Below are 13,312 nucleotides of genomic sequence, written 5' to 3'. Positions count from 1 at the left end.
GTTATTTTTGTTTAAAAAAGGATTGTGGTAAGATACACATACGTAACAAAATTTACCATCTTAACCATTTTTAAGTGTACAGTTGAGTGGCATTAGGTACTCAATGCATCTTCTTTTGATGGGTTTCAAAGTGAATTGGAGACAACAGCACACTTCAGTGTTTCAGCACTAGCGTTGTTTTAAGCGCTTTGTATGTATTGTTTTATTCGTCAGTAGAATCCTAAGAGGTAAAGTTATGACTGCTGTTTTATGGCATGGAAAACAGGCACTTTAGACTCCCAAGATCCCACAGCTAGTAGGTGGTAGTTAGAGTTGGATCGCAGACGGCTCAATGGCATTGGTAGCCAGCCTTTAGGCTGTACCTCGGTGTGCCATAGAGCAGCAAGCCTCCTCCTTTTGGGCACCAGGGACCGGTTTTGTGGAAGACAGTTTTTCCATGGACTGGAGGTGGGGAGTGGTTTGGGGATGATTCTCATAAGGAAGGAGCAAACTAGATCCCTTGCATGCACAGCTCACAGTAGGATTTGCACTTCTTTGAGAATCGTATGCTGATCTGACAGAAGGCGGAGCTCAGGTGGTAATGTGAGTGATGGGGAGTGGCTGTCAAGACAGATGAAGCCTGCTTGCCTGAAGCTCACCTCCTGCTATGTGGCTGGCTTCCTAATAGGAAACTGGAGGCTGGGGACCCCTGTCATAGAGTGTTCATGCTGATGAAGAGATGAAGTCAGATGCGTTCCTAAATTCTCAGCTACATGTTACTTTAATCCAGTTATCTGACTGCTTTTTAACACTGCTGTGGGCGACAAAAGAAGTCTGCTGATGGAATTAAAATACTATTGAGAAGAAAGAGGAAGACTACATGTAAAGAGATATGTCAGGACCAAACTGTATGAGTTGTTACAGATTATACTAGAAGGCAGTGGCAACCCACTCCAGTACTCTTGCCTGGAAAATCCCATGGACAGAGGAGCCTGGTAGGCTGCAGTCCATGGGGTCACTAGGAGTTGGACACGACTGAGCGACTTCACTTACACGTTTCACTTTCATGCACTGGAGAAGGAAATGGCAACCCACTCCAGTGTTCTTGCCTGGAGAATCCCACGGACAGGGGAGCCTGGTGGGCTGCCGTTTATGGGGTCGCACAGAGTCGGACACGACTGAAGCGACTTAGCAGCAACTTAGCAGCAGCAGAGTAATATTAACAGTTTTGGTCCTCAGGTGTGTTATTTTGAGATGTGTAGCTGGTAACACTGCCTTTCTATAGATTTTAAATCTTTGCGTTTTACCATTGCACTTGGAGTGATATGCATGTTAAAAATTTAAATGGCATCTGGAGCTCTCAGTCGTATCTGCTACCACACTCTAGGAGCTCCTGAGGAGGAGAACTGATGGGTAGGCTTGTCTTTTACTCTTCTCTTTCTCTTCTCTTTTCTTTTCTTCCTCTCCCTCTCTCTTTTTTTTCCGAGTAGTGTCATGGAGTGGTATCATGTATGAAGGTTGCCAAAAGGTAAGCAGGATAATCTTGGGTTGGAATTTGTTAAAATGTTTTATCCTTGCACAAACATCCTGCCATTGTCACTTTGAATCAGGTGATTGTAATAGAACAATGGTAAAGCTAATGTTTATTGAGAGCTTACTGTTGTGTTCTGATCACTTTGTACATATTAATTGATTGAATCCTTACAACCCCGTGACTTTGGTAGTTATTGTCTGGTGGAGCTGTCCTCATATTACAGAGCTGGGGCTTGAACTCAGATTCTTTGATTCCAGAATTTATGTTAACCCCATGCTACCGCTGTACTGCTGTCTCTGAAAGGGAAACTGCAGTTTATAAGAAGATCAGCATGGCTTTTTTCCCAATGTCTTGCTAGCCTCCAGAAGAAACCTCTTATAGTGTATAAAATGTTACAAGATTCTGATGTTCATTGAATAGGACATAATAGATTTTGGGGGAAGATGCTGAAATAGAGAACGATTATTTCTGACTGTTAAAGGCAGTTCTGAAATCGAGTTTGTAAATTACTTAAGATCACAGTCTGTAGTTTTCTTTCTTTATATTTAGGGTAATGTAACTGTTTGGAATGGGATGAAATTCAGTGCAAGGCATGTGGACTAGTTTTTCCTCTAATATTATCCTCTGCCAATGCATGGAAATGTTGACATTGTGGTTATATTTTAGCAGTGGGTAGGGAGATTTCTGACTGAGGGGAGGAAGCATTTGAGACTTTTCACCTGGTCAGCTGTTCATTGGTTTCATATTTTGGGCTGTATAATTCTAAGGCATCCTTAGAACCTGATCTTCATTGGGGTAAAGGCGACTCCGGAAGGAGCAACAGCCTGGACTCTCAAAGACATTGATGCTACTCAACTTGACCACTTGACACAGCCACTTTAATTTTCAGATGTTGGCTAGATAGTCATCATGTCATATGTCTTCTGAGAGAGTCTCTGCCAGTGCCAGGCATCTTAGTGGCTCTTTTAGGGAATGAGACGGGGAGGCTCTAAGTGTAGCTGTGTAGGTGAACATGAGTCTGAGCACACTGAAATAGCCCCCGAGAGATGGCTGTTTTAATGGCAGCCATGCATGCAGCTGAGCTGAACTGTGTAAACAGGCTAAATCAAGCCAGTATCATCTCCGTTTTGGTTACTTAGCCAAAAAGGAAGGTTACAATGGAAAATAGCGATGGTATTTCTGCTTTTTATAACTTGTTGTTTTTCACTTCTACCTCATCTTGTTTTAAATTCTGCTTGCACTAACTTGTAATATTTCATAAGGGCCAATGTAGGCGAGAATAATCGGCACTGGGGCATTCGACTTTGTTCAGAAGATAGCTGTTAAAATTGTAGGCACTGCCAGTGTGCTCAGATGGTCTGATCCAAGTTGCTGGTCTCTGGTTTCAGTCCTGGCCAGTCTCTGCTGTGATGCTTGCTGTCTTACAGGCCTTGTTTTCCCCACACATTTTCGGGTTCAATAAGCAGACTTTAAAAATGGAGTGACTAGCTTATGGTCCTGGCCTCATAGAGCTTATCATTCAGTGTCGTTTTTTTCGTTAGTTGCTCACTCATGTCTGACTCTTTGTGACACCATGGATTGTAGCCTGTCAGGTTCCTCTGTCCATGGAATTCTCCAGGCAAATATACTGGAGTGGGTAGCCATTCCCTTCAGGGGATCTTCCTGACCCAGGGATCAAACTCGGGACTCCTGCAGTGCAGGCAGAGTCTATACCGCCTGAGCCACCAGGGAAGCCCCAGCGTAGAGGGAGGTTTATATATAAATATAAATAACTGATTGGAAGTATGATATGAAAAATGCCTAACATAATTCTTTAGAAATGTCAAGGAGTGAGACATTGTAGTCCAGGTTAACGGAACATTACTTGAGCTAAGACATAGAGATTGAAAAATATGTATTTTTAGAGAAAGTCCAAGTGAGTCTGATATATGATGGCTGCATGAAATTCTGGGAAAGGAGTTAAAGATTGGAGTTAAGGTGCTTGGCCCTTTCTGCCTTTTACAGTTTGAGATCTTGAGCAAATTATATTACCTTACTAAGTCTCTGTTTCTTTCCCATAAGAAATGCAGTGTTGTTAGGCTTAATATACATGTTAATGCACTGTACAGACAGTTAAATTCTATATAAATTATTATTCTTGGTGAGGAATGGTGGTAGGAAGTAAAGCTGGGAAGATAGCTTGGGACTGGCTTGCATAGGAATGCCAACACAACTAGTCTGAACTTTGTTCTGTAGACAGTAGAGGAGCATCAAAGGCTTTTAAGCAGGGAATGTAACATGAGTAGATCCTTTTATAAGTTTAACAGGTGGCCCTGATGTTAACATTGATTGCAAGGGTCCAGAGACCAAGAGCAGCAAGGCTAAAAGAAAGGTAAATATTACAGTAGCCAAGTTAGCAGAAGCTTAAGGTCTGAACTGGGATAGTAGAAGTGGATTCGACAGGTAATATAATCTAAAATCCTGAAAATAGGCAGAAACTATTGGCTGAATAGTAGGGAGTTATTCATTGGAGGAGTTAGAGATGATTCTAAGAATCTACCTGAGAGATTACAAGGAGAGAGAATGTGGCCTCTAGACAGATTTTGGGAGTTAAGAATAGAGATAAGAGAGAACAGGTTTGTGTTCAAGAAACAGTAAATCATTTGTTGAATGAATGGGTTAAATTATTGAGGCACCCATGTTGAGTTGTCTAGGGAGACTGTTTCGAACGGTGACTAAAACCTCTGGCCTTGAAGTCAGAACTAGTTTTGAATCCTGATCTTGCCACATTTTATTTTTTTTAGATATTTATTTGGTTGCTTCAGGTCTTAGTCACGACTTGCAAGCTTCTCTCTGGTAGCATCGCACAGGCTTAGTTGGCCTGTAGCAGGTGGGATCTCAGTTCCCAGACCAGGGAACCAACCTGCATACCCTTCATTGAAAGATAGATTCTTAACCACTGGACCACTGGGGAAATCCCTGCCGTTTTTAAGTTTTAATGTCAAAGGACCTAACTTTGGGGCCTGGATTTCTCATTTGTAAAGTGGGATAACAGAGCTCTTTTACAGGGTTGTTCTAAGAGTGGAAAGAGATGATATACGCTAAGGACTTTGGTATAGTGCTGGGCACACGGGTTGCAGATGTGCGGGAACTTTGATTCTGAGGCTTGGGAGAATGTGGGGTGATGGGGACAGATTGTCCAGAAGACAGCTGTCTGGGGCCATGCATAGATAAGGTTGAGAGGAAGTCAGAAAGAACCAGGGAAGGGGATCAAAAGTGTCAAAAGAGGGCAAAGGTTCCCACGGTAATGACTATCAGCCATTTACATTCTCAATTGTTGTAATGTGTTAATAACATGTGTGCCCACCCACTAATGCTCTTATAAAAATATGGTATAAATCAGACACTTTGTTCTAATTGTAATATAAAGTTTTGTATGTTTATGATATATATGTACACGCACAATATGTATGTTTATTGGAGTTTTCTAGCCTTAATAACTACCAGTATGTGTGTGTGTATATACATATACATGTATGTATATATATATAAAATATATAAAGTATTAGCGTATTACTTCTACACACTCAATTTTTCTTTAACTTAGCATACTTGATTTACAATGTTGTGTCTGGTGTACAGCAAAGTGCTTGTTATACATATTTATTCCTTTTCATGTTATTTTACATTATGGTTTATTACAGGATATTGAATATAGTTCCCTGTCCCATACAGTAGGACCTTATTTCTACACACCAAATTTTATTTATGGACATGTTCCTTACTATTTCTCCAGTTTGGTAATGACTGTAATTTCCCCCCTTATTCTGAATTTGCAAAAGCAGGGCATGCATCAAAGTAGGAGATCTTAGCATAAAAATGAAAATTGCTTATTTTGTTCTTTTAAATGGTAGCTATAAATATAAATCTTTTAATTGTTTTTTTTTTCCTGGTGTTCTAAATAATAGATTCTTTATACAATTGCATATGTACGAGTGGATGAACATACCATTGGTGATCCAGAGGATTTTTGTCAAGACTGGATAAACCATGTATCACATTGATTGTAGAGGTTAGTAGATTTAGTTCCTTAGGATGTGTGCATTTTTTGTAGTAGCATTTAAAAATGCATAAATTTATCAAGTAGCTTTCCCCCACAAGATCTTCATGGGTTTTTCTCCTCTGACTGTCCTGAGAGAACCAGTGAACTTCATATTAGTTTTTATTTATGTGAAGCTTCTAGTCTGTCGTTATCACATAAACATTAACATTTAAAAAATTATCAAGGAAAAGATAAAACTTAAAGGTGTTGCTTAGCAGTGTGTGCAAGGAAAAGGGTGTGGGTGTTAGTTCACCAGTAGTATTGTATACCACAACCAAAAAAGCACGACTTTATGTGCTCCAGGAGGGTCATCATGGGTTTGTTTTATTTGTGAAAAGAGGTATTGAGAAAGGCATCATCATGGTAATTGGGTATTCCTAATTCTGCCAATTTGACATGCACTGTGATGGAAAAGCCGTTAATTCTGCTTCATTCTGAGGCTGAGCAAGAATATGGTGTCAGGTTCACTCTTGGGTGACACTGGATAGTCCTGTGATTGAAGCTTTAAATTCAGATTGTAATTCTCTGATATTATGAGTTCAACATCCACGAGTACCTGAGATTTTGTAGCTTCGGTCCAAAGGTACATTTTGTTGCTGTCTTTCAATTTAACTACTGGATTCCTCTTCGCCCAGTCATGCTACTGTTTCTTGGTGTGTACTTTGCTGCTAATGGTGTATGATGCCTTAATTCATTTAGGTGGAATTTTGAGTGATGAAATGAATGGAATATTTTGTAAACCAAAGTTCAACTTTAGAATAAACTTGAGTTTATTTTTGCTATTTCACATATTTTTGTTCCATAACAGAAAAGTGGAAAATTGAAAGGTTGGGTAAAGGGTTTAGGAGAGAAATGAGGACATTATCTGCGCCTAGATTCTTTCTTCGAGCTTTTGGGCCTACATGGATAGATGTGTTAATTTATAATAGACTGAAGGCAAGCAGGTCAAACCACAAATGCTGGGATTTAAATAATGACTTAAATAAAAAGCTTTCCAGAGTTTACAGATCCAAGTGAGGGTTGTCGTAAGTAATTAACTGCTTTGGGTGGATCTCAACCAGCACACATTTGACTTGTATGCAGTCTGACCTCTTGCATAGTATGTATCATTTCCTTTAAGCCGACTTTCATAAGCTGAACTAATCTTTCTGCTCATCAGTTTACTAACACTGACTTCTGACTGGCCTCTGCCAGCGACTGTCTCTGGGGAAGAGGGCCTCTCTGGGGGTTGGGAGTGTTTGTGGCCCTCAGTGCGTCTGGAGTTTGGCGCACGTTCATTAAATCTAGGGCACAGGTGAGCACTGCTGTTTCTTCACTTGACCCAGCCCTGCCAAGCCAACTGTCATTTCTTCCACCCCACCCTCTTTGTGTGTGCTGTTGCAGGGGTTGGTCAGCGGGGGAGTGAGGGGCTGTGTGTGTGTGAGCAGGGAGGGGAGAGCATTGCTCTGGGCTATCATGGGTTGGTAGTGGGCTTAAAGTAGCCTGAAATATGCAGATGGCTAGGACTTCTGAAGTAGCTGAAGAAGGCCGGCCACTTTCCGCTTCCCTGGAAAGAGTCTAGTCACTAGTGCATCCTGACTTGCAGGGGTTTCCACAGGGGAGTGTCTGCTTGGCCCCTGGGGGTATTTAAGACTGGTGGGTTGGGGAACAGGAAGATGGCTTGTCTGATTGCCTTGGTTCTGGGGTGAAGGAGTCTCAGCAGGGACTTTGTCAGCTGGAACCTCCTGCTCAGGACATCATTGCCTGAGAAGTTTCTTATCTACTGCCTGCTGGGTTCTCAGGCTGCCCTGGCTGGAGGGAGGCAACTGCCGCAGGCACCATGGTGGATTATCTCCCACTGGGAATGGATTCCGCACCTCCCCCTCCCTCCATCGCCCCCGACCCCGCTCGTGTTACTATATTTGTATTTACTGCTGGACTCCTCCACATTTTCTTTTTAATACATTTGTGTTTAATGAGTTCCTTAAAAAAAAAAAGTGGGAAACAGGGGCAAGCTTATCTTTAAAAACACAGAATGACATCACAGTTGTAAGCATTAATTCCCAAAGAAGTATCCTACTGATCTCATTTAGATTTTGCCAAGTATTAGAGTGACATTTGGTGACCCAAAATGGTAAATAGAAATCAGTAGATGTGAAGTTGTTCAGTCGTGTCCGACTCTTTGCGATCCCATGGACTGCAGCCCACTGCAGGCTCCTCCGTCCATGGACTTTTTCAGGCAAAAGTGCTGGAGTGGGTTGCCATTTCTTTCTCCAGAGGATCTTCCTGACCCAGGGATCAAACACAGGTCTCCCACATTGCAGGCAGATGATTTACTATCTGAGCCACCTGGGAATTTCAATAGATGATGTGGACTGTCACTACCAGTTGGTATGTGGTTAGATTTTTTAATTCTGGCAGATTGATCTGCCAGAAGAGATTGAGTATTACATATAAAATCTAGATTCCAGTTAGGGCGTCCTTCTTCGTAGTTTTAGCCTTTATCTCCTAATTGAAGAGATTGTCAAAGTCCAGAGGGACTCACTGCACTATGCCTGCACTCTATCACATCCAATTTTTGTGAATTTTTTAGTTTAAGTTAATGCTTTTCTTGGCTTCTGGGCCCCATTTCTGAAAACCCTTGTCAGTTTGGACATGAAACCCATGCGTTTCGCCGGTGATACACACACACACAGACAGACACATACACATACACACCCTTGTTAATTTGGACATGAAACCTACGTGTTTCACTGGTGACACCCACACACACACACAGATGCACACAGACACGTAGACACACCCCTCTCTCCCTAAGCATTTCAGGAATTCACTTAGCTCTAAAGCAGCTCTTAACTCTTGGATGTAGGGAGTCATGGGGAAAGGCCTTGACTTCTGCCCTTTCCTGGTCTGTCCTCCCCTTCCATCTTTCTTTTTTTCTCCTATCCTTCTCTTTGCGATAACTTCTGTACCCCACCTTATTTGGAGCAGAACAGGTCTGTCACCTTCAAACCTTCTGGATTTCCCTCTACCTCTTCTTTTTTTAAAAAAGCCTTAAGCACTTATGATATTAAAAACATACAGTCCCTTTCTGAAGAGATTCTGATATCATGTGTAATGAATTGCTACCAATCCCCTCCTTTCCTTTGCTGCAGAGTTATCAACCGAAATAGCTTTTCCAGTGCATGAGGAATTAATTTTGCATACACCCAACAGGTATTTGAGCAGCTTCTTTCTGTGAGGCACTGCATTAAATGCTGGGATACCAAGAAACTAAGTCACAGTGTCTCAACCTGCAGAATTCTGGAGATGGATGAACAAATGGGTACCATTATGTGGAAGCGCATCTCACAGAGCTGTACGGTCTTGGGAAGGAAGATTGGCCAGTGGCAAAATGCACAGCGAAAGATAACAAGTGCCAGGGGAGATATAGAAAAGGGCTTTGAGAGTTTGTTGAGCCAGAAAGGGATGTGTAAGTGTGAAGCATGTAGTATTTGAGCTGGACCTCAAATGGAGAAGAGTTGGGTATGTGGAGACAGAGAGATGGTCAGGAGAGGTTGGGAGAGTATTCCTGGATGAGGACTAGGTCGAAAAAAAGAGCTGGGCAGAAAGAACACAGGGCGCACTTAAGCAGCTCTTGCAGTGTGGACGGCTGGTGGGGAGTAATGTGATGCATGGTCGGGAAGGTCCTTTGTGGCTGGACTGGTCCACTCTTAGGAAGGACTTCCTGTCTCCTTTGATATTCACCCCAGGCATATGCTACATGTTGTAGCTGCTACTTACTTTTTTAATGTCCTTTTTTCCCCTAAGACTTTTTTTTTTTTGATGCGGACCATTTTTAAAGTCTTTTAATCTGTTACCATATTGCTTCTATTTTATGTTTTGGTTTTCTGGCTGCAAGGCCTGTGGGATCTTGGTTCCTTTACCAGGGATTGAACCTGCATCCCCTGTGGTGGAACGCAAGGTCTTAACCACTGTACCACTAGGGAAGTCCCTTTTAATGTACTTTAATGGAAGTAGATCTGTTTTTTTTTTCCTCTTGGCAAAGACTGTCTATTTGCATTTGGACCCAGTGGTAAGGTGAATTTCCCTGAGGGCTTCCCTGGTGACTCAGATGGCAAGAATCTGCCTGCAATGCGGGAGGCCTGGATTTGATTCCTGGTTTGGAAAGATCCCCTGGAGAAGGGAACAGCTACCCACTCCAGTATCCTGGCCTGGAGAATTCCATGGACTGTAGAGTCCATGGGGTTGCAAAGAGTCAGACACAACTGAGCAACTTTGACTTACTTATCCGGTGGTAACGTGGTGTAAGCAAAAATGGGATACTTACTATAAGGAATCAGGGAGTCTTACGGATATAAGAGGGGCTCTCAGGAGGGGTTTGGAACTAAGAATTAGAGGTCCTCTAGTTCTTCCAGCTTCTCTGTGCACCTGAGGAAGAGATGGATGAGTCAGGGGCCATTCCTGTCACATTGGCTGTGGTCAGGGTACAAAGTCATGTTGTTCATAGTTGTCTAGCAAGGCTTAGCGTCATCCCCGCCCGCTTTCTCCGCCTCAGCCTTGCTGTAATTTAGCATTTCAGGAGGAGCTTTGGGTTGGTACTTGGACCAGGAGGTTGAATCCTAGCCCTGCCACTTACTACTCAGCATTCTCAATGACTTCTAGGCTCTGTTTCCTCGTCTGTAAGTTGAAGCGAATATTACCTACTTCAGTAAACAGTATTAATACTTCAGAGGGTGGTAACTGTGTTCTGTTGTGCACTTTGAGGTTAAAGACCTCTCTTGGTTCAACTTGTGACTCTGTGTCATTAGCTTTGACCTTTGGCAAGTCAGTCAGGATCCTGAGCCCGTTTTTTCCATCTACAAATGCAGACAATAGCTGCTCACCTCACAGGCCTTTTGAGGCTCAAATGGCCATGTAAAACTGCTTTTTGACTGTAATATATTCACATACATGTGAAGCAGAAGAAATTGAATACTTTTAGGGAGTCTGTTTCCTTGTGAAATTATTCTTTAATAGTCTAGTGTATTTCAGTGGTAACTTGACAGATCTTTCTCAAAATATCCTGTAGTGTTGGATTGTTAATTGATTAATGATGCTGTGAGCAGTGGTCCAAGTATTTTCAGCTTTCCCTTTCAATCTCATCTTCCACTTCAGGCTTCTCAACCTTATTTATAATTTAAAATTTGCTTTCACATTCAGAAAAAAAAATAATGTTTGTAGAGAATTTAAACAAATGTAAAGAAATCTGAAACCTGTCCCCCTGGAATAACCATTTTTCTCTTTTTAATTCACACAAGTAATTCATGCTCATGAAATACTGATAAATTAGTAATGACATAGAATTAAACCAGCAAGCCAGAAAAGAATCCTCTGAAATGCCACCACCTGGGGTAATTACTACCTTAAATATAGTCCTTGCCCCGGTCCTTTTGACAGTAATGCTTTTCTTGCATACTTTCTAAGGAATGTTTTGATGTGTAAGTTGTCATGAAGAGGTGATTCATCTAAGGAAAGAGAGTTATGCTTTTTCTTTTCAAGGAAATGGCAACCCACCAGTGTTCTTGCCTGGAAAATCCCAAGGACGGGGGAGCCTGGTGGGCTGCTGTCTATTGGGTCACACAGAGTCAGACACGACTGAAGCGACTTAGAAGCAGCAGCTTTTTCTTTTCTTCTTTCTTTTTCATTTTTTAAAATATTTTTTCCTTAAGTGATAATATGAGTGAAAGCCACCTTGTCTAGTTCTGTGAGAAAATAGCATTTCTTCCCTGACTCAGAGGCCAAAGTTATATTTTTTGGAGAGCTACGAAGAATGAGTGATTTATCTGGACAGTTTTATTTCTCAAGGATAATGATATGTTTTCAGAATTATCCGTGACTAATGGTAGATAACACTGAAATGAAGCCCTTAAACTTTTCCTGGGTTATTTCTTTCTTGAGGGTTAGGAGGAAGGAAGATCCTTTCTGTCCCTTTAGCTGGAGAAATTGAAGATAGGTGAATAATAAGAATCAAAGAATTATTCAATGAAAAGTGAATGAATATATTTATTCTTAGTAGGTTTTTTTCCCCCTACATGAATATAATAGCTGATATAAGCTAAACTGAAAATTGTTTATTTGGGGATTTAAGAATCTCTGTTTCTGTTATGTTCCCCTCTATACTAAGTGTTTTTTAGAGGCTTTTTTAGGTTTGCAGCAAGACTGACAGGGAGGCACAGAGGTTTCCCATATGCCTCGCCCTGCCCGCCAGATGGCACATCTCTCACCAGGGATGGAGCCACACTGACACATTGTAACTACCCCTCTTCTGAAGTCCACACCCTGGTTGGCTCTCGGTGCTGTGTCCTCAGTGGGTTTGGACAGATGTATAATGATACATATCCATCATTGTAATATCGCAGAGTATTTTCACTGCTCTACAATCCTCTGTGCTTGTCATATTCATCCCTCCTCCCCTCTTCCTCCCTGGCAACTGCTGGTCTTTTTCTGTCTCCTTTTGCAGAACATCATATAGTTAGAATCATAGCATGTAGTGTTTTCAGATCGTCTTCTTTCACATAGTAATATGCCTTTAAGGTTCTTCCATGTCTCTTCATTGTTTGACAGCTCATTTTTGTTGAGTGTTGAGTAATATTTCATTGTCTGTGTGTACCAGTTTATTCATTCACTTGCTGAAGGACCTCTTGGTTGCTTCCAAGCGTTGGCAGTAAGGCTGAACGAATAAAGCTGCTGTAAACGTCCGTGTGCAGGTTTCTCTGTGGACATGTGTTTTCAGCTCCTTTAGGTAAACGCCAAGGACGGCACTTGGCGGATTGTGTGGTAAGAGCGTTTAGTTTCCCAATGGCCGTGTCAGTTTCGTTTCTAACAGTAAATGTTCTTGTTTTTGTTCTCCCATATTCTTTTAAGGTTCCTTTCAAGTTTTAAATTTCTTTATCCTTGAAACATGGATTCTTTAAAAAAAATTTTCTCTGTATGTTATTTTTCCTGAAAGAAGTATATTTTTACTGAAGAATATTTGAAAAGTACATGAAAATACAAAGAAAAATTACTGATATATTTTCTTTTTATATAGTATCATAAAACAGTTATTATGGTATGTATGTATATTCTTTTTTAACATAATGAAATATTTCAAGTATGAAGAAAAATATACTGAATAATCTTAGAAACAGTTATGTCCCCACTCATCTTTGTCAGATCTGTACATTTTTTGCTGTTCACTTCAGGTCTTTTATTTTTTAATAAGACTAAACATTACTGATAAGATTCAGACTCCCTATATTACCCTATACAAATTTTCCTTTTTTTCTCTCCTCTCCCCTTCCCTTCTCTTTCACCTAGGGCTTGTCTTTCCTGTGCAGTGTATATCATAAGCAATACACACACACACACACACACTGAAAAACTTGACATGAGTGGAATTATAATGTACATATCCTGCAACTTCGGAGAAGGCGATGGCACCCTACTCCAGTACTCTTGCCTGGAAAATCCCATGGATGGAGGAGCCTGGTAGGCTGCAGTCTATGGGGTCGCGAAGAGTCAGACACGACTGAGCGACTTTACTTTCACTTTTCACTTTCTTGCATTGGAGAAGGAAATGGCAACCCACTCCAGTGTTCTTGCCTGGAGAATCCCAGGGACGCAGGAGCCTGGTGGGCTGCCGTCTACGGGGTCTCACAGAGTCGGACACAACTGAAGCAGCAGCAGCAGCAGCATCCTGCAACTTGCTTCCTTTG

The 13,312-nt window shown here is 41.5% G+C and overlaps 1 protein-coding gene across 6 annotated transcripts in view; it reads left to right on the top strand.

The window, feature by feature from the left end:
- Window positions 1–13,312, top strand: part of ECPAS (Ecm29 proteasome adaptor and scaffold) — a 109,948-nt gene that overhangs the window by 4,050 nt on the left and 92,586 nt on the right. For 2 of the 6 annotated variants that reach the window (XM_024996324.2, XM_059889520.1), the window contains exon 2: window positions 5,461–5,564. The exons of the other annotated variants lie outside the window; for them this stretch is intronic. In XM_024996324.2, coding sequence (XP_024852092.1) covers window positions 5,543–5,564 — 22 coding nt within the window. In that variant the 5' untranslated portion in view covers window positions 5,461–5,542. The remainder of the gene's footprint in view (window positions 1–5,460; window positions 5,565–13,312) is intronic. 6 annotated transcript variants of the gene reach the window in all.

This window comes from Bos taurus, chromosome 8, assembly GCF_002263795.3.
Source record: "Bos taurus isolate L1 Dominette 01449 registration number 42190680 breed Hereford chromosome 8, ARS-UCD2.0, whole genome shotgun sequence".
Classification (NCBI taxonomy): domain Eukaryota; kingdom Metazoa; phylum Chordata; class Mammalia; order Artiodactyla; family Bovidae; genus Bos; species Bos taurus.
The sequence above is the reverse complement of the archived record's forward strand: the minus strand, read 5'-3'. Positions and strand labels throughout refer to the sequence as shown.